Source organism: Chrysemys picta, chromosome 14, assembly GCF_011386835.1.
Source record: "Chrysemys picta bellii isolate R12L10 chromosome 14, ASM1138683v2, whole genome shotgun sequence".
Lineage (NCBI taxonomy): Eukaryota > Metazoa > Chordata > Testudines > Emydidae > Chrysemys > Chrysemys picta.
Genome location: NC_088804.1, coordinates 42,779,535 through 42,805,263, shown reverse-complemented (window position 1 = coordinate 42,805,263; position 25,729 = coordinate 42,779,535). Strand labels below are relative to the sequence as shown.

Genomic DNA, 25,729 nt, shown 5'->3' with positions numbered 1-25,729 from the left:
CATCACATCCTCCTCCTGTAATTCCCTCTGCTGCCTAACTCTCGTCCACCAGGTCAAGTTCAAGTTTCTTCTCTTTACCACCAAAGCCCTCTACTACTCGGTCCTTCCATATTTATCCCCAACTTTCTTCCAATCTCCTGGTGATTACATTACTGACCACTCACTTGTCTGTTCCTTCCATAAATAGCTTTGTGCTTTCTGCCATGTCACTCCTTATTTATGGGACTACCTCCCTGAACTGATTTGTAAGGCTACTAACCCTGTCCTCCTTCAAATCACTTTTAAAGATCCATTTCTTCCATAACACCTACAAGAAGTCAGTCAACAATTAATGCCTAGAAGGGGCAGGGAGGGGAAAGTTGATATTTATGTATTAAAAACCCTCAAAATGTTATATACATTAATCTCAGCCTCCCCCGTCTCTTCTTTCATTATAAGCATTTTAGGTCAAGGACCACATCTATCTCTATGCACAACAGGGTCCAATCTTGATCGGGACCTCTGGTCACAACTATACTTTATTACATAGGGATACTATGTGGATAGATACTACAGCCATTAAGGGACATGCTACCCCATCTCCTAAGACAGACAAAGCCTGTAACTAGCCCACATCACAAAAGAAACATAGGATTTGCCAAAAACATCAAATTGTTGGCTCAGCTAGCCAGATATCAGGTATTTTGATCCTGGATGCAAGGTGTTTCAGAGGAAAGTATAAACATCTATAAAACATCTTGACAAAACCGTAATTTTGTATTTAACGTGGAGATTGGGAAAGATTTTTTCCCCCAGGCAATTAACTGATGCCATGATGTCTAAGATTCTTCCCCTTCATAGTTTAGCTTGAAGAGTTGCAGATCGTGTGTCCACATCATCATCCCCTCTTTCATTTTTTTTTAAAGTGAGTTAGTTTTAGTGTTTGTGAAAAAGGTGTCAGATAACAAGGAGACACAAAGCCGGCCCAGGGCTGGTTTGGGGTTTTAAAAATATATGATTGTATATACAAGCAAGAGTATTGATCTTCAGTGAAAGTAAGTTTCACAAAGTGACTATACAAGGTGTAAAAATACTTTCTTTCCTTTGACTTAGTGTGAAATGGATGAAGTATGAGAGGGATATGTGATCCCTTGTTTTCATGCTATGGGGCAGAAGAAAGGAAGGACCTTTTGAGAACTGAATACCCCCACAACACTTCCCCTTTCTAGGGTCCTCTACGGTGTCTCATCCTCCGTAAGTCCCAATACACCTCTAACCAATGTGCTGCCCTTCGCAATTTATGCTGTCTTTGAAATTAAGATGTTGTTTTAGATGCAGGGATACCATCATTTGTGCTGGAGAAGAACTTTGAGATCCTCAAAAGGAAAGTGATATCAAAGAGGCAACATCTTTTATCTATTTTATGTATTATTTCCATATTTTGTTATTATTTTTAAATACACCTGAGCCACCTACTTGTTCCCCTAGACTGCTGCAGCACACTGGACTGCTCTTCTCCACTGAACTAAGGATAGCAGCAGGAATCTCTCTCCTTAGAGCATCCTGCAAGTTCAGAACCCATCAGAAGCGGATAGATCTTTCTTCCCCGCCAGTGAGCATTATGTTGGATTTATCCAAGTTAAAATGCATTTTCCATAGTGCTGCTCAATCTTCCAGTTTCTTTAGATCCCCTTGGAGGCTCACCATCCACCACAGTAAGCTGTGAAATGATGTAAGTTCTCCTTCTCATGCTCAGCACAGCTGCTCAGGCTGGCACCCATGGCTATACACCCTTTATTGAAGCATGTGGCTCTGCATCGGTTTATGAAATAGGGTTGAAATAAGAAGAGAAGAATGTGAAAGGCCTGCTGTTCTGTATAACTACCCTGGGTTTTGTGCTGGTTTGAACGATGCTCTCCATGGCTGAACAGAACAAACAGACCCTCCCAACAGACTGCAGAAAAAGAGGATGTTGCCTCTTCAGGATGTCTAATGAAAGGGCTGTCTAAAGCAGAGCTGTTACCAGACCAAGTCTCCTAGTCAAGTACAAGGAGAAGCCAACTGCAAGACACACATTTAATTCCTTAATTAGATTCCATTTATTACAGATTCTCCACCCCCATCCTTTCAAGGGTAGTTTTCCAATATGCCTCCCCACCCAGGTTCTGATCCGGGAGTCCCCAAGTTTTCAGCAGAAGCCCTAGAGATCACTTGGTGATGCTGACACAGAATCCGTGATTTCAGGCCAAACCCAGGTGGTTACGTCTGTCTCCTGGGTTGAATCTGACAACACTAACAGTTCAGTGATCAGGACACACTGAATGATGCAAACAGAGGTCTGCGGTTCAAGGTGTGGAAATAACACTCTGCTGATGTCAGGGGAGTGAGGTTCAAATCCCACACTGAGGTGCTGCTGATCTTTAGAACAAAAACAAAGTAATAATTTGCTTGCAAGGTTTATTCAGTATCCCAATTTGTGTAAACACAAAACCACCAGCTCTGTGGAAGAAACACTGAATGACTCAGTTTTTTCCCTCCGGTCCTGAGCCACAGGCAGCAATGTACACAGAGGCCTGGAAAGATGGGGTTTGGGGCTTCATTTTACTAGATCAACTAGTAAACTGGTCAGCTGTTTTGACAATCTCCAGAGGGAACCATGCCTAGCTCTCCTGAGCTAGAGCAGCGAAGGCTGCCATTCAATTCTTAATCCACCCCCTTGAAATGTGGGGTATCTACACAGGCACCACCAACATTCAGAGAGTACACGTTTCCCCTTTAGTCTGGGGAGCTACCGGGGGATTCCCTGCCACTGGTCGCTGAGGAGCTACCTGGGATCCCCCACTGCCCACGGGGCTTGGGGAGCTCCAGGGGATTCCCCCCACATCTGTGGCAGCTGGGGAGCTGTGGGAGACTCCCGCCACTCCAGGCAGCAGGAGTACTCCGAAGCACCCAGCCACCACGGGAGGTGGGGGGTATCCTGCAGCTCCCAGCCACTGCGGGCTGAAGTCATGGATTCCGTGACTTCCCTGATCAAATTGTAGCCTTAACCATCCTTCAAACAGCATCTAAGCATGCATTAAAGGACATCACCACAGATTAGGTGAAAGTGCCAGCTCACCAACAAACAAAAGGCTGTCTAAGCTAGAGGACCTGACTGGGAGACTCACTGGGCAGATCAGAAAGGCACAGTGTAATGAGGTGGAGTGGCCTCCCACTGAGCCAGAGGGGGAGGAGCCACTCTGATCCCAAGTGGGTGGAGCCAGGCCAGCTCCACCCCTTCCACCAGAAGCTAAGGGGCAGGACAGGAAGTATAAAGGACAGGGCCTTTAGCCCAGTTGAGCCTGAGCCAGAGAAGGAAGCAGATGTCTCCAACCTGGTGCAGAACCCTGCAGCTGAACCTAAGGTGCACTGTGCCCTGCCCCTAGAGGAGACTGACCCAGGAGAAGAACTGCCGGGACTGCTGCTCACCATATATCCCAAGGAGACGGAAAACCCCAGTACACGAAACCCCTCATCAAGACCATGGTAGGAAGTAGCCCAGGGAAACCAGACGCTGGTCCAGTTTTGGTGTTAGAACCCAAGTCAGCATATTGCAGTATGAGCCCTGCTGACCCAGTGGCGGAACCCTCTGCCACTGTTAGGGCCTTGGGCTGGTGGAGCAGGGTGGGCCTGGATCCCCGTAGCTGCTGCTGCCAACCCCACCCTGGGGTGGCAGCCTCCCAATCTTTGGCCAAAGCCAGTGTTTGTCTGCCGTCTGTCTGAGCCAGAACTTCAGGCAATAGACTGTTTGTTTGTTTGCTCTGCCTGGCCTGAGGGGCCTAGACAGTATTATTGCCTGGCCCTGCCCTGGCACTGGGGCGTGGCCTCCCACTGAGCCAGAAGGGGAGGGACAACCGTTAACCCACTACACCCAGCATAAACATGATCCTGTGACACCGCACTTCAGTGACATATGATTATGACAACTATAAATGTATTTCATGCAAGGTAAGTCGTGTGGTGTTATTGAAAAGGTTATGATTTCCTGAATAGGATTATTTTATGTGTATGCATGTATCATTTTTGTATCTGAAGTTATGAATATTGACTATGTATCTGTATTTCAAATGTAGATACACCTGGGCAACGCCCACTAGACAATATGCTTTCAGTCTAGATAATGAGTGGGGAGGGCCTATTTAGGGCAATTTGGGAAAAAAACAATAGGTCTTAGCAGAAGCTTATCTCCCACCTGGTAAGCCTTCCTGTGAAGGCTCCAAACAGCCTGTGAGCGATGGCTGCTACGACTCTACAACGACATGTGAGGAGACCACATCTGCAGACTCCATCTTGGGATGTCCGTATTTTCCCACAGACTGGTCTGGGAACCAAGTTTTGGGAACAAAGGGTTCTCACCAGATGCAAAAAGCTATATAAGGCAGGGAGTGACATCATCTAGTGGTGTTCTTCTCTCCCCACACAAGAAACTCCTGAAAACACCTGAGGAACAAAGACTGAACTGGGGAAAGTGCTGGACCCAGGCTAAAGGGATTTTTAGCCTGTGAATGAAACACTTGGGGATTCCAAGCTGCAAAGCAAATGCAGCTTGCCCCTTAAGAATCTGCAGCCTGCTTTTATAATTTCTTAGGGTGAGAATCTGCTATTCATATCTAATCTATTTAGTATATTAAGCTTCGTTTGCTTTTTTGTTTATTTGCTAGGTAATCTGCTTTGATCTGTTTGCGATCACTTATAAGCACTTTATCTTTTGCTTCATCTACAGCAGTGTGTGGGAATCATATCTCTGGGCAAAAGGCTGTTGCATATTCTTCCCCACATTGAGGGAAGGGGCAAATTTTATGAGCTTACACTGTACAGTTCCCTGTGCAGCACAAGACTGTATAATTTTGGGTTTATACACCAGAGAGGGTGCATGCCTGAGGAGCTGGGAGTAGCCTGCCCATGCAGGGGCTGGTCAGAGAGCCTGCTTATAACTGCAACTGGGTGTGCCCCCACCTGTGCGTATGCTAGTGAAAGTGCAGGCTGGAGGGCTTGTCACAACAGTACAGTGTGAGAGGGAGCCCAGGCTAGTGGGTCATGGAGCTCAGTAGCACCCCAGTTCTGGGTGGCAACCTGGGGGGAACCTGTCACACATCCATCCTTCAAATATTATTTTCCCTATGGAAGGTAGATCAAGAGAACACAAAGTGAAGCGTAAGACATTAAGAGGGATACCCATAGGCTTTAAGGCCAACTACAGTAGCAGAGTCTCGTCAAAAAGACACTAGTCAGTAACTAAAGACAGAAAAAAAAGTCCTTCCCCATCCCCCAAGCATTTAACAACTTGGCCCTGTCAAGGCCAAGTTTTTTGCTGTTGATACTTGAACACCAGACAGTATGATACACGTCCATATTCTGGCACCAAAGCTTTCAATTTCCAGTTCTCTTAGTAGTACCCAAAAGAGGCCTGAGCTACCATCACCATGGCTCCCTTCTCATATCAGTACGAGATGTTGTGGTATGTGTCACATATCCAGCCTCTCAGGGTAACAATCACTACATAAGTGCTAAGTGAGAACAGTGCATTTTGATACTAGTATTTGAAAAAGCTGGTCAAGGCCTGCAAGCACACTCTGCAAATCACATGGCTAATCTTGAGTTAGGTGAGCAGGTTGCCTCCAAGAGGTTTCTTCAGCCCTTAGAATAGGAAGGGCCTAGATATGAGCAACCATTGGTACCTTAAAGCATCCTCCACTGCTGGAGTTGCAACTGGAAGATTTTGTTAGACTCACAGGAGTAGCCTTTTGCTGAGCACATAGTGAAAGTGAGGAAGTCAACACTACATAAGTAGTTAACAAGAGTGCAACTGTTCAAAAGCAACCCATCAGTTGTACCTGGCAGTGGGGAAATTTGGATGGAGGGTTTTTCCCTCCTTCTGTAGAAAGGACTGAGAGATTCTTGTCACATCCAAGCTACGAACCATGTCACACTAAGACCTCTTTAATTACACAAATGTTAACTAAAGTTAAGATACAGGAGGTGATCTTAAAAGTTAGATACCAAGGGGACAGGTGCCTTAAAAACACCTACAAGATCAAAGGGAAATATTTACTTTATTGCAGTGTTGATTTTACTGCAGAATTGTGGTGTTTGCACTGTGATATTTCATTCTAAGCATAGGAGGTGTTTATAGGACAGGAGGCAAGGTAAAATGTCTCCTTTTTCTGGCCACCACTGCATGCATAAATTTGCAAACAAGTAACATTATTGTAAACAAGACATGTTCCTCCAACCTGCCACTCACTAGAATACAAATAGGACTAACCTTGCTAGGATATCCTTACACATTTTCATCCGCTATAATGGACATTTCATTTGGGTGGTTGTGTAGTTGGCTGTGTACTGGTGCAGTTTGTTTCCACATTTGAAGAGGTTACTCATATTTTCAAGGATCTTTTGCCCTCCGACAGATCACAAACCAAACCAAGGTATGGATTTTACCACCTCTCAAGACTTTAATGCTGCACATGAGAATAGCAGATCCTGTCTAAGCAAGGCCGTTTTCAACAAAGGCCACAAACGCATGGGGATATTGGCTTAAATCTCTTGGCTGCTGGGGAACACTTTCAGATTAGTAGGGCACTTCCCTGGACATGTTTACAATCAAAAGTTTATGTTCTCAGGACAAGTTCAATAAACTGAATTAGGACATCATGGTTGTTTCAAATCTTTATCAACAGGAACTGGGGAGGAAGAGTTAAAAACCAAGGCACAGATAATGCTTAGAACTAGTTCAAAAACCCACTTTATTCCTCTTTCAGTAAACGTGTCGTGTACCAGACCTGAGCATGGACAGACTCCGTAGACCACATTTACACAGTCAGAATTGCAAGGCAACGGATGGCTCCTCTCCTGCTTATGTTCCATGAGACCTTCTGGGGACAGACAGGTGCTAAACACTCCTGTGTCTGAACCAGAACTGTTGGCTGATTTAGGCCATCATACTAAAAGTTACATCTACCATGGGGATCTGCTCAATAAATTCTTGTGTGGTCCTTACCCTGCATATTTCCCAGTTCCTCAAACTCAATCTGCCTGATCTATACACTGGATTTGCAATGAGAACCCAGAGAAGTTGGTATTACTGTGGCAAAAAAGAGGGAAAAACAACTCTAGCAACTCAATCATCAATTTTAAACAGTGGGCTTTCTGTCTAGCGGCTCATGTTGAAGTGGTTTACAAATATGTATACAAAAATAACTTTTCCTGCCAAATAAATGCAATAAAATACAACAAATCCCTGCTCCCTAAAGAATGAGCCATATCTCATTTGCAAAGCAAGATACCATCCTTCTCTTCCACTTCATATCCAATGCGACAGCCCTGCTGTTCCTGGCACGGCCGGGAGCCCCCCCTCTTCTCCAAAGCAGCATTCAACCCCTCCCCCCACACAAACTTTCTTGGGTCTCTTCACCACAGCGTCCAATCCCTATGGTTTGTGTAACCTTTCCATCTAGGCTAATGCCTAACATATTGTATAGAAACAAAATGAAATATCTGCTAATTAAACCCAGCAGACTCCTAGACACGAAGATACAAGGCGGGGGAAAACAAAACACTTCCTTCTTACCTTAGAGCCTTCGTTTTTACGATCGCACTGCAGGTTTTTGGAGGGGTAGGGGAGAAAAGAGGAGAAAAAATTGCAAACATTGTAACTTTGCCTTTTGGAAAGAAGTTTTCAACCATCGCAGAAGAATCAGCAGGCACCCAGCCAGCACCACCTGGGCAGCTGCCTGGAACATTTCAACTTCAGCTCCTCGCTGTGACCAGCAGCAGCAGCTCCCTAAGAGCGGTGGGGCCATCGGCGCCACACTGCCTCTTCCCCCCGTGGCCCCGTCTCCCGCTTGCACCTCTTCCCTCCCTTCCCCACTTGTTGCTCACCCTTATGGCCAGTAAGAAGTGGGAGGGCATAGCCCTCCTACTTTTAAAAGTGATGGGGCCATGCCCCTTCCCTCCCGCCCCCCATTCTGGTGCCCTGGCTGTGACCAAGGCCTTGACATCTGAAAGGCACTGGCTTTACGGCAAGTTTAATCACAAAGCATGTAGAATGCAGGGTTCACTGTCTCACATCATCAACCCCTGATCCATAAGGCAAGGAGGAGTTCAGACCCAGCCCCTGCAGAGACAGCCTCTCAAAGGAATTTCTTTAAGGGACTGTGATGGGGTGAGCTCCCACATTGGCCCGGCAGGAGCTGAACTGGGCCAGGTGAGGAGTTAATCAGCTAATTAGACTGCAAACAGGGGAGCTTTAGGCTAGAGGCAGTTAATTAGAGAGGCTCATATGTGCAGAAATGGGGGGGGGGGGCTGTAAAGCCAGGTAGTGGGCTACAGACTGGGTGGCTAGGATAGGCTGCAGGAAGGCAGGCAGCAGTCACTCCCAAGGAGGGGATTCTTGGAGCTGGTACACCCAGAGAGAGAAGGGGAGCCAGACAGGTAGGAAGCAGTCCAGGGAAGGAGCAGTGAGGGGAGAGAAAGGAGCCCGAAACTGTTGAGCTGAGAGTCCCTGGACTGGATCCCAGAGAAGATGGCAAGCCTGGGTCCCGAGGGCATGGCACGGAACTCAAGCAGTGAACGGCAGAATGCCTATGACTGTTGATGGACTGAACCCTGGAAGGGGGAAATGATGAGAGACCTAGCTGGAGGACTAAATCACGAAGGAGCCGCTGTGGGTCCTGGAGTGAGAGGAGCTGCAGACCAGGGTCGGAGTGATGGTGTGCAACCATGACTAAGAATGTCAGTCTCGAGCTAACCCCAGAGTGACCAGGAGGAGGTGCCAGCCTAGCAGTGAGAGGTGCACCTTGTGGCAGGGACATTGACTAAATTGTATTCAGAAGCCTCTGAATGGGGAAGATTTGTTTAGATTTTAATCTACAGCCTACATTTCTGCATGTGTTCTGGGATTTGTTTTTTTGGGGTGGAGGAAGGAGGTACACAGCAACTTCATATTTAGTAGGACAGATCTTGATGTAGTTATCTGCTGGATTACCCAGAGGGGGCATGCACAGAGTTCTCTCTGGATTGGTCATACCCAGCTGTTCCTTACCGGGTGAACCTCTCCTATGAGGTACTCTTTGAGCATTTCCCTGGCATCTGTGGAGTGCCCAACATCTTCAAAGCTCTCTGTGGCATCCCTACCAGCCTGTTCGAGCAAAACCTCCTCTCCACCTGGATGCTGGAAAAGAAAGAATTCAGTGAGCCCAAGGCGGAGGGATAAAAAGCAATGAGAAGAATTCCAGTCCCCTCCACAAACACACATACTCTGGTAATGACCTGAGTCCAACACTGCAAATGTACTCCAATCTTTTCAGTTCATCACAGCCCCCGCAGAACAGCTCAAGATAACCCCACTGAAGGTCTAAGTCTGCAACCTCCCCTTCAGGCAGTCATGAGTAATGAGAGAGCACTGCAGGGTCTGGCAAGCACCTGGAATCCAGCCTTACCTGCTTTACAGGCAGCAAAAATCCCTCCACCGACAAGAAGCAATTCCCCAACATCCACAGTGCACTGACTCGGCCCTCTCAGTCATGTCTGCTCTGCAGTCCCTAAAGTTCATAGCCACGACAGGCTGGTCTGACTCCTGATGCACCTAGACGTACGCTCATGCAGAAGCACAACATAGGATATGAGCAGGAGTTCACCTCTAGAGGAGCCGTGAGTGCAAGCAACACGCAAGCACAGGAGCCCCGAACGGCAGAGCCTGAGACGCTGAGTATACTCCAGCAGTGACCGTGACTATTTAGACATAGCAGAGAGAGAACCTCCTCATGGCTCCTGAACAGAACGTGCTGGGCAGGCCAGGCACTCTTGCTTGCAGAGAACTCTTTCCTGCTGTGTGTTTTCTCCTTTCCTTCCATGCATGAGCCATTCTTATTTCTTCCTCACCTGCTGGAATAAAAGCTGCTAGGGAAGGGTTCCCAGACGCTCATTCTAGGATGCTCCTCTCCTGGATGTCAGTGGAGGCAACATTGCTATTCCGTTTAGCCAGGGTGCTGCAATAAGAGGATCTCTGTCTGCTTTAATCCTTCCACTTACAGTAACATCAACAGAGAGAGGGCCAAGCTTGCCAATGGCATAAGCTGATAACTCTAGTGACCCTCCTTGAAGCAGCCTCTGATTCACCAGCATTGCATCTGGCCCACTCTGAAATCCAGCCAGGGGGAGTGAAGGTCCTAAAGAGAAGTTTTACCGTTTGCACTTTGATTTAAAAAAAAAAAATAATAATAATAATAATTCACTTCTGAAGTGTCTAAATCACTGAAATTAGTCTCCTTCCCCCTCAAGGCTGCATTCTTCCATAGAACCTTTAACTAGTATATAAAACACCACAGGCGATAAAAGATACCTGTTCACCCTTGAAAAGCTAGTAGGACCTGTAATCAACAGAATGATAGCTGTGCACAGAGTTCAGAGTGGGTGCTGCATATGAACATGCTTCTGTAATGAGCGGGGAAGAACCATGGGGAGTGTTCCCCACCCAAGCTAAGCCTTCTGAGGGTGAGGGCAGAGGTGACGTGTCACCTCCATGCTGAACACCACAGGCCTTTCCCATTGGCAGGTTTCACATCACCAGCCTACTACCTCCAAAGTGAGACAAGAGGGTGCAGAGATAATAGATGCAGGTGGGCAGTACAAGAAGAAATGACAGATAGAAAAAGCATGATTAAATCCCTTAGGAACTGGATTTTTCCTGTTCCTGGTTTTGTTAGAGAGCGCAAGAATGCAGGAAAAGAGATGGAAAGATGCTTACTGAAACCTAACAGCCTTGCCCAAGGCAGAGAACATGCATCACTAAGAAATGAGATGCATTCTGCCATGACAGCCAAAGCATGAAGTGCACCTCATCCTTCCACTCTGCATTTAAGGGAGTTGTGCCTGAAAACTAGCCAAAGTGATTAATCTAAAGCTGTAGATCTTCAAGGGTGGTTTTCAGGGCCTGAAAAATTTACCCAACACCAACTAAGGAGAAGTCCATTAGCCAGGAACTAATAACTTAAATACTGTGCACTGTAAGTTGCTATTCACCATAAGGGTAGCAGCATAGGGCCCTTACAATTTTTGCCTCAACATTTAGTCCTCCTGTGTCCTTCAGAGTTTGAAAAGATAGAACATTCCAGTGTCTAGCCCATGAAGAAAGTATTTAGCATACCCAGGCACTCAGACCAATCCAGGCAGCACAATGGTTCTCAACTTTTTTTACACCAGGACCCCTGCTCCTAGTTAGCATTTTGGAAAGGGTGGTTGAAACACATACTCATGACCCCATGTTGAGAACCCCTAGGTTAGGCTCAGAATTCTGATTAATACTGCTCTTCCCAGTGTAAAGTCGCCACTTCCCAGAGAGAGACGACTTGTCCCAACCCCTTATTCTTGTGTTATGTGAAGGGATAAATAACACTTCCTTATTCACTTTCTCCTCATTGTTCATGATTTTATAGACCTCTATCATAACCCCCCTTAGCTGTCTCTTTTCCAAACTGAACAGTCCCCGTCTTTTTAATCTTTCCTCATATAGAAGGTGTTCCATACCCCTAATCATTTTTGTTGCCCTTCTCTGTATATTTTCCAATTCGAATATATCTTTTTTGAGATGGGGTGACCAGAACTATATATAGTTTTCAATGTGTGGGCATACCATGGATTTATATAGTGGCATTATATTTTCTGTCTTAGCTATCCCTTACCTAATGGTTCCTTATACACCTCTACCTCGATATAACGCTGTCCTTGGGAGCCAAAAAAAAATAAAAAAAAATTACCACGTTATAGGTGAAGCCGCGTTCTATCAAACTTGCTTTGATCCGCCGGAGTGCATAGCCCTGCCCCCTCCGGAGCACTGCTTTACCACGTTATATCAGAATTGAGGTGTATTAGCTTTTATTTATTTAAACTGGCACAGCACAGGGAGCAGATGTTTTCAGAGAACTAGCCACGATGATTCCAAGTGCTCTTTCCTGAGGGGTAACAGCTCATTTAGACCCCATCATTTTGTATGTATACTTGGGATTATGTTTTCCAACGTGCATTACTTTGCATTTATCAACAGTGAATTTGATCTGCCATTTTCTTGCCCAGTAACCCAGTTTTGTGAGATCCCTTTGTAACTCTTTGCAGTCTGCTTTGGACTTAACTCTCTTGAGTAATTTTGTATCATCTGCAAACGTTGCCACCTCACTGTTTCACCTTTTTCCAGATCATGTATGAGCAGGTTGATTGGCATTTGTCCCAGTACAGATTCTGGGGAGATCCTTCTATTCACCTCTTTCCACTATGAAAACTGACCATCTGTTCTTACTCTTTGGTTCCGATCTTTTAGCCAGTTACCCATGAGAGGACCTTCCCCCTACCCCATGACAGCTTACTTTGCTTAAGACCTTTGGGTGAGGGACCTTGTCAAAGGCTTTCTGAAAGTCCAAGTACACTATATCCACTGGATCACCTTGTCCACATTGTAGTAAGAGGAGGCCCTGAGAAATAAACCTTGGTATCAGAGGCCTGGTATGAGGCCTAAGGCCTGAACTAAAGTAATGGTCAAGACTTTGCTAACATAAAGCAAAGCTAAGCTGTGAGCCAGAGGCAGGCCCTGCTCACAGAAGTTGGCAAGGAAAGGGCTGATATTGCATAAATATATATTTACCTAGCAAAGTTAAAGTATAAACATGGTACCAAGACATACCATACGGGAACATTCCACAGATAACATGGAACAGGCCGACCCATCCCAATGACAGGGGCAAAAGGGTAAAATGATGAATAGAATTGTTTTGATCGAACCAACATGTACAAGGTGAGAGGCAGCACCTTACTACGTAGAGGGGTTGTACCTTGCTACATAGAGGGGTTGAACCTCAATACGTCAGGAGTGATGTGTAACTTGTTTGTACCTGTGTATAAGAATGTATCCCTGGGGTGGTGTCTTTGTCCGGCCACGGGGGCAGTGGAAAGTCCCACCACTGAGCCGGATCCTTGCCAAGAGGCACTTTCTCATAGTATGCCGGGTAGACTAAGTAATCTACGGGGAACTGCAATTGTGTCCGAGATCGCAATAAAGCCTGGCCAAGGTGCCTTCATACCTTACTAGACTCTGTGGTTATTGGGGGTTCTCGTCGGGTTTGCTGTGTCAGCTATCTGTGCAGAGCTGGGGCAGCACACAGAGGGAACACACACACGCAGCTGAGTGATATCAACAGGAGAAAGCAGAAGCACCACACCGGTAGCATCTAACAACACTGGTGACCCCGACCGCTGATCTGGTGAGTAAGCGAAACTGCCGTGGTTTGTTAGCCCTTCTCAAAAGAATTCTAAGAGATCGGTAGGGCGTGATTTTTCTTTACAAAAGCCATATTGACTCTTCCCCACCATATCATGTTCATCTGTCTGATCATTCTGTTCTTTACCACAGTTTCAACCAGTTGGCCTGGTACTGAAGTTACACTTAGCAGCCTGTAATTGCCAGGATTACCTCTGGAGCTTTTTTTAAAAAAATGAAACAACATTTAGTTATCTTCCAGTCCTATGGTACAGAGGACAATTTAAGTGATAGTAATTCTGCAATTTCATATTTGAGCTCCTTCAGAACTCTTGGGGAATACCATCTAGTCCTGGTGAGACTTATTTCTCCTAGCACTCCAGCTGTGCAAACCTGATGCAGGGGAGAGAACCTCTGGTAAGAATTCAGTTTGTTTCAATACTGCAGGGACACATCTGCTCATGTGCTGTTTTTTTAATCGGGCTAGAAGAGGTAGTGAAATAACCAGTACAGGTACAGTTGCTATCTCATTCCCCTGTTCAGCTAGGCAGAACAGTTTATGTGCACCAGGATGTCCCATGAATCCTCCATAGAGATCTCTAGGAAACTTTCCTGGAGGTAATCTGAAATCCTCTGCCAAAGGTTTCTTGGGAGGGCTGCCTTGTTTCTTCCCCCGTGGTAGGACACTTTGCCACGCTATTCAGTGAATTACTTCAGCAGGCACTATTGCTAGAGCCCTGCGCAGATACAAAAAGGTGTATCCGCATCCAATCCGCAATCCACAAAAATTGTCTGTGGATTTGCAAGGCTCTAAATGGCTCCACAGGTCACTGCGCAGCAGTGACGCAGGGCTATGTCAAGCCCCCAACCACCCCCTAGCCCCACTTCTCCCCAGAGACCTCCTGCCCTGCCAACCACTCCGTGCCTGCCGTACCTCCTTCCCCACTCTAGGCAGGGAGACTAAAATTCTGGGCCTTTCTATACAGTGCCACCCTTCCCGTGGGGGGCTTGGACATTGCCGCCTGCTCATTTAAAGAACAACTCCACCTTCAAAATGGCGCTTGGCTCACTCCCTTCTGGGAGTTGTAGTTTACCTACTCCCTCTGAGCAAACTGGGGACTACAACTCCCAGAATGCCCAGCACACTGCTGCGTGATTCAGAGAGCCAAGCTGGAGCCTGCAGGGTGGGTGACAGCCGCTCCGTTTGGGTGATTGTGTGCTGCAGAGCCCTGTGCGGATACAAAATTTGTATCTGCATCCACGCTGCGATCCGCAAAAATGGTCCGTGGATATACAAAATGGATACCTGCAGATTTGCAGGGCTCTAACTATAGTTCTGAGGGAATTCTGCAACAACAAAAATTAAAAATTCTCCACACAATATTTTCAAATTCTGCAAAATTCTGCATATTTTGTCAAAATAACAGAATATAAATCACACCAGTTTCAATTATTTTTGGTCATTTATTTCAAAATACCTGTCAGCAAGTATGTCTGTAACAACACAGACAACAAAATAGATTCAGAAAATGTTTTTTGACAAATAGATTCCTTATGAGGTATATTAATAATTCATTTAAACTACAATACAGAACCATATTTCCCACACCTCCCAGAAGCAGTGCAAGGCGGGGGCAAAGGGTAACGGAGGAGCTAAGAGAGAGAGAGAGAGAGGGAAGTAAATTGCTGGGAAGGAGCCTGGGAGTGAACTTGGAGGGTTGTTGGGTCTGGATGGGAAAAGTATGGAACAGGTTTTTGGGGGTGGGGTGAGGAGGGACTGTTATGGAGCTTCCCCCATGCAGACCCTGGCTGACCCCTAGCCTCTCCCGTTCAGTCAGACACGTGACCCTCCAGCCCAACTCAGACACCCCCCTGTCCCCATGTGTCTCTATGCCCCCACTCAGCCACCCCTGTCCCTATGTGGCCCTGCACCTCCTTCTCCCCGTGCCTCCATTCCCATTCAGCCCCTGCCCCAGTCTGTCCTCACCCAATAGCCCTTATGAGCCCCTTTCTGATCCCCCAGCATCCCACGCTGTCTGTCTCCCCATAACCCCGTCTCCTGACCAGGCCCTACAGGCACTGTGAAGAAGGCTCTGCAGCTCTCTCTCTTCCCTAGCTGGCTGGGAGCAGGTGCTGTGTTCTATCGCCACAGCACATTCTGGTGAGCAAGAAGTGGAACTGCAGCAACTTTTCAGCAGAAGCTTTTTTCAGCACCAAAAAAATCAAAAATATGCACAGCTTATTAATTATGCATGTGCAGAATTCCCCCAGGAGTAACTATTGCAGCGCACAGGCCAGCAGCATACAAACCTGGTCTGCAGCCAGACACATGCAGGAACTGCTCCCTTGCAGCCTCCGTTACCCTCAGAAGTGAGATATCAGCTACAATCCACACTGCCAGCATTCAGTACAATAGTCCTATCTGCTTCCCCATCTCCCCCCGCCCCGGCACCTTGGGCCGTACTCACCATGGCTGGGGCTGCAACCCTGCTCTGTGACTCCCAAGGGAAAGTGAGAAAGTTGTGCTTGTAACTTGTTTTGATTAAGAAATGTAAGTACACTGACAATGGTACCTCAGTCCATTGTCTCTTTACCAGCTGCAGATGTGGCCTTGAGGGTCTCATCAGGCACACCAATGGAGCAGCTCACACAGATGAGGAGAAAGAAGAGGAGTAAGGAAGACATGTTCCAGAAGGTGCTGCAAGCCTCTGGAGCTTCAGATTGTGAGCAGACAGCTTGGAGGGTGGCAGTCAGTGACAAAATGCAGAAGGATAGTCAGGACAGGAAAGATGGGCAGCAGATGAGGACGCTGCTCAAGGAGCAAACAGACATGCTGCGGTCTCTGATTCAACTTCAGGCTGAATACATCTGTGCTCACCTCCCCCTGCAGCCCACAGAGAATGGCATTCCAGGACCTAACTACACTCCTCCCCCACACACTGCATGCATCTTCCAGGGCTGCAGCAGTACCCAAGGCACTCCACCCGACAGGAGAATAAACAAATGGACAGCCCCACATACACCCAGCTGAGAGAGCCTTGCTGTTGTGTGTGCTTGTAAATTCCCTGTTCCTTCCCCGTTAACGATACTGTTCTCTGTATATATGAAGTTTACTTCAGCATTACATAGGTATGTTTGCAAATAGCTCCGCACTGAGCCCCTGTTATAGCCCTGGTATCTGGCTGCTCAAACTCAGCCGGCAGCCAATCCACCTTCACGTTCCACCCCTGGGAAAACTTCTCCCCCCCCCGCTTCCCAGATATTATGATGCGCACAGCAGGCAGCTATGACCAGGGATATTGTCCTCACGGGGGTCTAACCTCCTGAGGAGACAGTACGAGCGACCCTTCAAACAGCCAAAGGCACATTGACCAGTCATTCTGCACCTGCTGTCTGTTCCTGAAATGCTCCTTGCTGCTGTCAAGGTGGCCAGCATATGGCTTCATGAGCCACGGGAGCAAGGGGTAGGCTGGGTCTCCCAAGATCACTATTGGCATTTCCACATCTCCAATAGTTATCCACTGGTCTGGAAAGAAAGTCCCTGCTTGCAGCTTTCTGTACAGGCCTGTTCATAAAGATGCATGAGTCATGCATCTTCCCTGCCCAGCCCATGTTGATGTTGGTGAAATGACCCTGGAGATCCACCAATACCATAGAAAAATAGCCCTTTCTGTGGCATGGTGGTGTGGGGCCAAGATAAGGATATGCATACCATCTATCGCCCCACCGCGGTTAGGGAAGCCCACTGCTGCAAAACAATCCCCTGTTCAGGCACATTGCCCAGAATCACAGTCCTTTCTTAGCAGGAGGCAATTAATGGTACTGCACACTTGCATCACGACAACCCCCACGGTGGATTTCCCGACTCCAAACGGATTTGCAACTGATCGGTAGCATAGTGTGGAGATGCAACAGCGGTTTAATTACAGCGGTGGCTGTACGTTACGGACCGTAACTTAAGTTGACTTAACTCTATAGTGTGGACAAGGCCTTACTCTTTCTGTCTGGGTCACACGTGCTACAGGCCCGGTCATCCATGGTGGACCCATATACACACAGGTTCTGGCTACACTAGAGAACTTATAGCAACGCGGCTGTAAGCTCTCTAACGTAGCTGCTCTAAGCCAGCCCCCGTGAGCAGTGGTAATCATGTTGGCCAGAGAGGCTCTCCTGCTGACATAGCACTTTCCACATTGGCGCTTATATCAATGTAATTTATGTCACTCAGTGGGGTGGTTTATGCACATCCCAGTGCGACATAAGTTATGCTGACATAAGCTGTGGTGTAGACAGCCATAGGTACTTCATAATACAACTTGACAATATCAACCAGAATTCATGTAGAGAGCGCCCCAACTCACCACTCTGCAGTTCCCTAGCTGTAAAATACAAACACCACTGCCTACCTCAGAAGGGGACTGTGAGGAGAAATCCAGTAAAGACTTCAAGCCCCCCTATGACGCTTATGAGTACCTTAGATAGACAGAAATGCAAGGGGTTTTGGAGGGGATGAGTTAAATGCCCCAAATGGTAGAGTGCATGTGGTGGAGAGAGGGGCATGCAGCACAGGGCTACTTACACTTCACAGCGCTAATCAAAAGGTACATTTACCCCTGCTCCTGACAGGCCATTTTAGCACATAATTGGAAAGTTAACCCTTTGCAGTTTACTTGTAATCCATATTTAAACATACAGACTTAGTTTTCATGCAGTTGCAGCACAGAGACACCACTGTAACCTGCCTTCTGGGGCTTATTTTGTTTCAAGTGGTAAATGAATTACCCTTTTGATATTTGGGAGATATTTATGGAAATGGTTCTACTTCATCTGAAACACATCCGGCATACCCCCCAGTGTACCATAGCCAGCTCTGGAAGAGAAACAGATACCAACTGACTATAGGTTTTAGATGCAATTTGAGGAGCTGCCTTTGCACATCTCCCTCATTCTGTCCACGTTCTTATGACCCGATGGACTTTTGCCATGTGGTAAGTCCAATGTCATAGAACTTCTATTATGTAACCAGCAACATAACACAATAAATAAAGTTTAAAATAATCCATATTGCAACTGACACACTTTAGACAGACTGACCAGCACCTGACCCACTGTGTCTGGTTTGCAGGAACCAGAGTGGCCTCTCAGAGATTATGCAATAGTACTTCAATGAACTCAGCAATTCTGTACAAATAACATGTGGCCAAGGGCTAGAACAGGCAGCAATTAGCAATTGCCCCAACCATTAGAGGATTGAGAGGGAATATTTCATGCTGAATCCCTGAAATCTGCAGTTACAGCAATTCAGGCCTTGTCTACACTGGCAAGTTTCTGCCAGCAAAGCAGCTTTCTGCGCTGTAACTCCGGAAGTGTACACACTGCCAAGCCACTGCGCAGCTGCAGCGATATAAAAAAAAAAAAAAAAACCCACCACCCCGAGAGGCATAGAGCTTTCTGCACCGGGGTTACAGTGCCACGGTGCCAGTGTAGATACCCTGGTCGATTACAGCACTGCAACTGGCCTTTGGGAGGTGTCCCACAATGCCTGTTCTAGCCTCTCTGGTCATCGGTTTGAACTCTACTGCCCTGCCCTCAGGTGACCAACCGTCAGCCCCATCCCTTAAATTCCTTGGGAATTTTGAAAGTCCTCTTCCTGTTTGCTCGGTGATGCATGCAATGGTCTCAGCGCATCTTTCCAGGTGACCATGCCTGCTCCACGCACTAGGCGATCCCCCACTTGGAGCAATGCCGAGCTGCTGGACCTCATCAGCATTTGGGGAGAGGAGTCTGTCTAGTCCTAGCTGCACTCCAGCCATAGGAATTATAACAACTACGGACAGATTTCACAATGCATGACAGAAAGGGGCCATGACCGGGACACACTGCAGTGCAGGGTCAAAGTAAAGCAGCTGCAGAATGCCTACCACAAGGCACGGGGGGCAAACCACCGCTTCGGTGCTGCCTGTTCTACAACGAGGTGGACGTGATACTCGGTGGTGACTCCACCTCCACTGCGAAGGCCACTGTAGATACTTTGGTGGCTCGCATGCCAGTCAAGAGTGGACTGAGCCAGGAGGAGGAAATCTTGGATGGGGAGGGGGACCCAGAGGCAGAGGACAACGCGGAGGTCAGAGATGCATGGAGCCAGGAGCTCTTCTCTACTGTGGAGAAGGCTAGCCAGTCACAGCTGTCGGAGCCTGGCGAAGCGCAAACAGGAGAGGAGGCCCCTGGGTAAGTTGCTTTTATTTTGGGAATCGCTGAAGCGAGTTGTTGGGGGCAGGATGGTTGCAGAAAGCAGGCTTGTCTGTATGTTGCGTGTACCACCACATGCCTAGTCTGAATGGCAGAGCAGAGTGTTGATTGACTCCCTCACTTCACAGGAATCTGCCTCAGAGATCTCCAGGAAACTCTCACGGAGATACGGGGCAATCCACTGCCACAGATTCTTTGGCAGAGGTGCTTTGTTTCTTGCCCCATTCAGGGTAACTTTCCTGCACCACTCTGCCGTCACTGGGGCGGTGGGGACCATTCCTGCACACAGGCGAGCCGCATAAGGGCCAGGGCGGAAGCTGCAGTCTTGGAGAAGACGCTCCTTTGATTCCTTGCTCACCCTCAGCAGTGAGATATCTTCCATAATGATCACATCCTGTGGAAAATGTGGGGACCGTAATGATTATAAGCCCCCCCCCCCAGAGCTGACTCTCCCCAAGAGCCACATGCCCAGTGTACAGTAGCGTCCGGGAACACAGATTTCCCCTGCGGTTACTCATCATTTTGGGGGTCTTGTGGTTCATGTGTGCTTGCCTGGGGTCAGCCAGTTAGTGACAGGTATGTGAATAATGGCTGTGTTAAATCAGTGGTCTCTGCGTTGCAAACAATACTGCTTCTATAAAATGTTGCATTTTGGCTTCACAGAGATGACCTTGGGAGCCCAGCCTCCCCATTTGTTATCACCAGCTGAACGGCTGCGCAGAATTAGAAAGCGGCCATGAAGAACTAAAGAGGACTTTCTGTGTGATGTCATGATGCACTCCGCAGCTGAAAAACAATAACTGACGGAGTGGCAGGACAGCGAGAAGAGGGACTGAACGGAGAACGTGGTGTGCCAGAACAGTGCAGAATCCATTCCTGCAGACCGAAGAGGCAGACTGCGCACTACACAAACCGTTGAAAGATGGCACCAAATGCAGACAGAAGTACAGGGATTGCTGGGATGTGAAGCAATGCATCACGGGGCATTGGGACAGGATCCAGGATGCCCTGTGACCCCCTCCACCTTCCCATAACTCTTAGTGACAGAAGAGGAAGAGATGCTTTGTGGGATAGCTGCCCAGAGTGCACTGCTCCGAATACCGCTGCAAGTGTTGCAAGTGTGAACACTATTGTGCAGGCAGCTGATGGTGTGAACACACAACAGTGGTTTCCCTTCAGCGCTCTCTGAGTGGCGCTGTAATTGCTGGTGCTATAACTCCGCTAGTGTAGACATACTCTCAGAGATCTAATGCAGAACAGTTTCTCAGACACTGGGCTTGTTTAAAATCCATTAAAGTGCCTGGGTCTGACTCTCTCCAGCAGCTCTATTGACTCCATAGGGCTAATGAGGATTAAACTTGCTTTTGTCTGTAAAATAAGGTTTGATTTACACTTAAAAATGTAACTGGCATAACCACGTTGGTAAGGTGTGTGATATTTTGCCTACATAGTCATTGCAGTAAAAGCTGTAGTGTAGCTGCAAGCTTAGTATACATTCGAACAGATTTGCTGGTATAGCTACATCCGCAAATCCCCCAATACAAACAGGGGAAAAAATGCTTTTGCCAGTACAGCTTAGGGTACCTATGGTGACCTATAAATACCCAACGGAGACAGTGGCTCAGCAGGTTACAGTTCAGACACTGCAGCATGCAGACGCAGCGCTGAATGCAATACACCTCTACCTCAATAGAACGCTGTCCTTGGGAGCCAAAAAAATCTTACCGTGTTATAGGTGAAAACGCGTTATATCAAACTTGCTTTGCTCCTCCGGAGTGCGCAGCCACGCCCCCCCCGGAGCACTGCTTTTTCGTTATATCCGAATTCGTGTTATATCGGGTCACGTTATATCAGGGTAGAGGTCTACTGGAATATCAATGCCACATACAGATAGGCAGAGGATCTGGGAGCTAAGACCCCTTTATAGTCCTGCAGAGAAAGGCTGTATCCACATTAGAAGTGCTTTACCGATACAGGATTACTGCCATGCTATACTGGCAAAACACTCCTAGCATGGACGCAGCTATCCTGTCAAAGCTGTGCTTTGTACCAGTATAACAAGATCCGTCCCTAGGAGCAACAAACTATACCAGTAAAAGCTCAGTTTTGCTAGTATAACGTTCTCTACCCTAGCAGCTTCTGCTAGCACAGCTCTTTTGGTCAGGGATCACACCTCTTCACACTCCTGACTGACATAGCTACTTCCTCAGAAGTCTGTACTGTAGACTTCACTAAAGACAAGACAAGATTCCAGTTCCATTGCACTATGAAAGCTGCAAACAGTGCAAAACTGACTTAAGCAAAGAAAGGACAGCCTAAGCCAATGCAGCGTGAAAGACCCCAAACTGCACCACAAAGGGGCACAGAAGCTGTCTGCCTTTTACAAGAGTCTTCCTACAAGAGGACTATGAGTGTTATCGTCAACACCACAAATTCCAAAGGAATGCAGCCCTCTTGCAGATCAAGCACCACCCAGATCAATCTCTAGCTCGGTCTTTAAGACAGTCTTGCTGGACGCTCAGTCTATGATCATCACTGCCGACCTCACAGCACCACCATAGCTTCTGGCACGTAGGCCATCATCGACCATGTAGCAACATGCCTTCGTAAGTGTGCTTCGTAATTCACTGGTCTTCCATCCTAATAATATGTCCATACCAAGGAAGACGCCAAACCAAAATGTGTGCTGATCGAGGTGGTTGGTGGGTTCGGCTACAAATATCTTCATTGCAGATCTTCGTCTGCCATTTAATATGGAGCAGCTGCCAAAGACAACGAGAATCAAAGACATCGATCTGGTGCTCTTCAGCCTTCCTCAGAGCCCTCCTTTCCACTTCCATACGACTGAGTCGGTACAACCACAGTCCTATAGATCCACAGCTTCACAGTGAGCTTGATGTTCCAATGTTGCCACAGAGGCTACAGGGCTTGGAACATGGCAATGACATGGCGATTGGGGACTTGCTTTTTCATCACCTGAGAATTCACAAGCAGACCCCAGTACACTCCACATGGTTTCACTAGGACTGTCATCCATTATGTCCTCATTAACAATCGAAGGTTGTTAACCACAGGTGCGGGGGGTGCTGCAGCACTCCCAGGCTTGAAGTGGTTTCCATTATATACAAGGTTTACAGTTTGGTTCAATGGCTCTCAGCACCCCCACAAGGAAAACTGTTCCAGCACCTCTGCAGTCAACAATCATTGACATACAAATTGGCAGAGATGCTGAACTGGGCACGGACCATCTGCTTAGAAAAATGCACCTCTGACTTTGACATCAGCCAAATAATAGGCTGAAATTAGTCCCACCAACCAAAAGCTTTTATTAGAACCCAGCTAACAGACAGCTTCCTGTTCCAAACTGCTCAAGGCTGTTGAAGTGTTAAGAGACCAAAGTTCCACTTTCTCGGTTATCTGGTGAGGAATGGCATTGTTTCAAGTCATCAGTGCTGACTGCTGCAAGGTTGGCTCTGGGGCCTCAGCCCCTCAAACATCAACCATGGATCAGTGAGGAGACACTCACGGCATTGGGAGTTAAGAAAGAAGTGAGGCTACAATTTTAATCTTCTAAGACTCATTTGTTGAAAGAAAAGCAAAGGCTGAATGAAGGAGTTTGACTTCGGAACATCGTCAAGTCACTGTGTAAGATGAGGAATCCTATTCCAAACTGGCTGCCTGAGCTGCCCAACAGGCACAATGTCCACATTGCAGTATCTGCAGGGGAAGGTAGCACCATCTTGTCCAGTATAAAGTATCATTTTGCTGTATTTAAACAATAAAAATGTATCTTGGCTTACTTTGTAAATCCTGGAAAGACAAAGACAAACACACACACACACACCCTCCAATATCTCAGATGCTGCAAAATGGAAGAACCCAAAAAGGCTGATGAGTTGTCATTCTGTCTCCTATCACATAGCCCGTAGAGTCCACTAGTTTTTTAGTCATCATGTCCTGGAGATCAAACATCCTGCTCATATTCTTAATAATGTTATGGCCACATAGCAGGTGTGTGTAAATGGACATTTTCAGCTAGTGGTAAACCCAAGCCAAGCTTACACAGAGTACAAACAGTGCTGAAAAGGAAGATGGTGCTTTTTCAGTGAAGTGCTTCTGTTTTAGCATTAGTTCAGAAAGAGGTGATAAGTGCATTGCTATGTAGAAGCCAGAAGCTCAGGGCGGGTGGGGGTGGCATGGCAGCTGAGGTTTTATTTTGAGGTGGGACAAAAACACAGCTGACAATTTATTAACATTTTTTGTTCTGCTGAATTACTGACTCCAAACACTGTTAGGAGCAACCTATACCTTAAAACGTTTCAAGAATCCAAGTCAATAGCAACATGAGTTATCACATAACCCTGCTCACCCCAAAGAATGCAGGGGAACCGCAGACTATACACAGGGATAACTCCCCTCCCAGTCAGAGAAATACACCCACCTCTTGGAAGTGAACAACATGACAGATACTCATGTTGAACCACCAGCATCGGCTTCTTTAAAACCTGGGTTCTGCTTGGAGATCTGCCTTCAAAATATTGACCTACCCTGACACTACTTAGTATATTATTTGCGGTGTTGTTGTAGCCATGTTGGTCCCAGGGTATTAGAGAGACAAGTTAGGGGAGGTGATCTCTTTTACTGAACCAACTTCTGTTCCTGAGAGGAACAAGTTTTCCCCAGACCTGAAGCAGAGCTCTGTGTAGCTTGAAAGCTTGTCTCTTTCGCCAACAGAAGTTGGTCTAGTAAAAGATATTACCTCAGACACCTTGTCTCACAACTTAGTATAAAATCTTATACTAATTCATTTAGTCTAAGGGAACCAACATAGAAATGCAAATCCAAGCCTTTAGTTTATTTTTTTCATATCATGACAGGAGCAGAGATGCCAACAAGAACTGCTAGGTTCAATTATTTGTTTGGAAAAGAAAAACAACTCAAACGATTTGAAACCACCACATCATGTGTTACCTCTAACCCCCTCCCCACTTCCATCCACTTGCTCCATCTGTTTTAAATTAGACTGTAGGCAATACTAGGGTGACCAGATGTCCCGATTTTATAGGGACAGTCCCGATTTTGGGGTCTTTTCCTTATATAGGCTCCTATTACCCCCCACCCCGTCCCGATTTTTCACACTTGCTGTCGGGTCGCCCTACAGGGGCAGGATTGTGTCTTTCTATACACGCTGTGTGCCACACAAACAACCGAGCCCCGAGCCTGACCGGTTCCTCACGACGCCGCTTCGCCACAAGCGAATAACGATTCATAATAAAACCCTGTTATGGGACAACTACGGGTCAGTGTCCCCAAGGGCCCTTCCCTCCCCGCTGGAGCTGGGCCAGGGAGTGACACCAGCACCGCGGGGTGCCGGGCAGGGCTCAGCCCTGGGGCGCTTGTTGAAAGAGATACAGAAATACTAGCCCCCCCCCCCCGCCCCACACACACACCCCTCCGCCCCCCCACATCCACACACACACACCCCCCTCCCCCCCATCCACACACACACACCCCTCCCCCCCCCGACACACACACACACCCCTCCCCCCACATCCACACACACACACCCCTCTCCCCCCGTGCCCCTTCCCAGAGCTCCCCTCCCCCAGCCCGCCCGCCCCTGACCCGGCAGGGCCCCGAGCGCCCCGCCTCTCGGGGCCGGCCCCGGCCCCGCCTCTGCCTCGGGCCGCCTGCCCGCATCCCCTCAGCCCCGCGGGCCTCACCTCGTCCAGGAAGCGGCCGACGTCGTACACGCGCCCGTGGATCACCAGCCAGGCCTCGCGGCTCGAGTTGTGCTTCGCCACCTCCGCCAGGGTGAAGAAGGGGCCGCCCTCGGGCGCCGCGCCGACCCCAGCAGCGCCGAGCTGTTCGCTCCCCATCCCGGCACCCGGCACCTTTACCGAACGGCAAACTAGCTAGGCCCAGCGCGGCCGCCGTACCTAGGCCACACCCCCTCCGGGCCCTAGAGACCCATTGGCTCTTCCGGGTCCCAATCTGGTCCGCTCGCTGTCGACCAATGGGGAATGAGGGGCGACCGGCCGCTCATAGCCAGTTCTGGTTCGACTCCTAATAGCCAATCAGAGGTGCCCTCACTCCCCACCGCAGCCAATGAAAGGGCGAGATCGCACCGACCTGCCCCAGAAGGAGGCGTGATGGGGGCGTTGGAGCGAGAGAAAAAGAGCAGCCGGTTCTCCTCCTCCTCCTCCGGGCTACTCG

At 47.8% G+C, this 25,729-nt stretch overlaps 1 protein-coding gene and 1 long non-coding RNA gene across 2 annotated transcripts in view; one reads left to right on the top strand and one right to left on the bottom strand.

The window, feature by feature from the left end:
- LOC101948839 (cytochrome b5) overlaps positions 1-25,521 on the bottom strand; it is a 32,446-nt gene extending 6,925 nt beyond the window's left edge. Inside the window, exons 1-3 of the mRNA XM_005310574.4 lie at positions 25,237-25,521; positions 9,062-9,190; positions 7,589-7,615 (exon numbers count right to left, since the gene is read on the bottom strand). Of these exons, the coding sequence (XP_005310631.2) occupies positions 7,589-7,615; positions 9,062-9,190; positions 25,237-25,392 (312 nt within the window). The 5' untranslated portion in view covers positions 25,393-25,521. The remainder of the gene's footprint in view (positions 1-7,588; positions 7,616-9,061; positions 9,191-25,236) is intronic.
- On the top strand, positions 9,189-21,931 carry LOC135975688 (uncharacterized). The gene is made up of 2 exons (XR_010592684.1): positions 9,189-13,268; positions 15,862-21,931. It is a non-coding gene; the product is annotated as an uncharacterized LOC135975688 (long non-coding RNA).
- Positions 25,522-25,729: the final 208 nt, after the last annotated feature.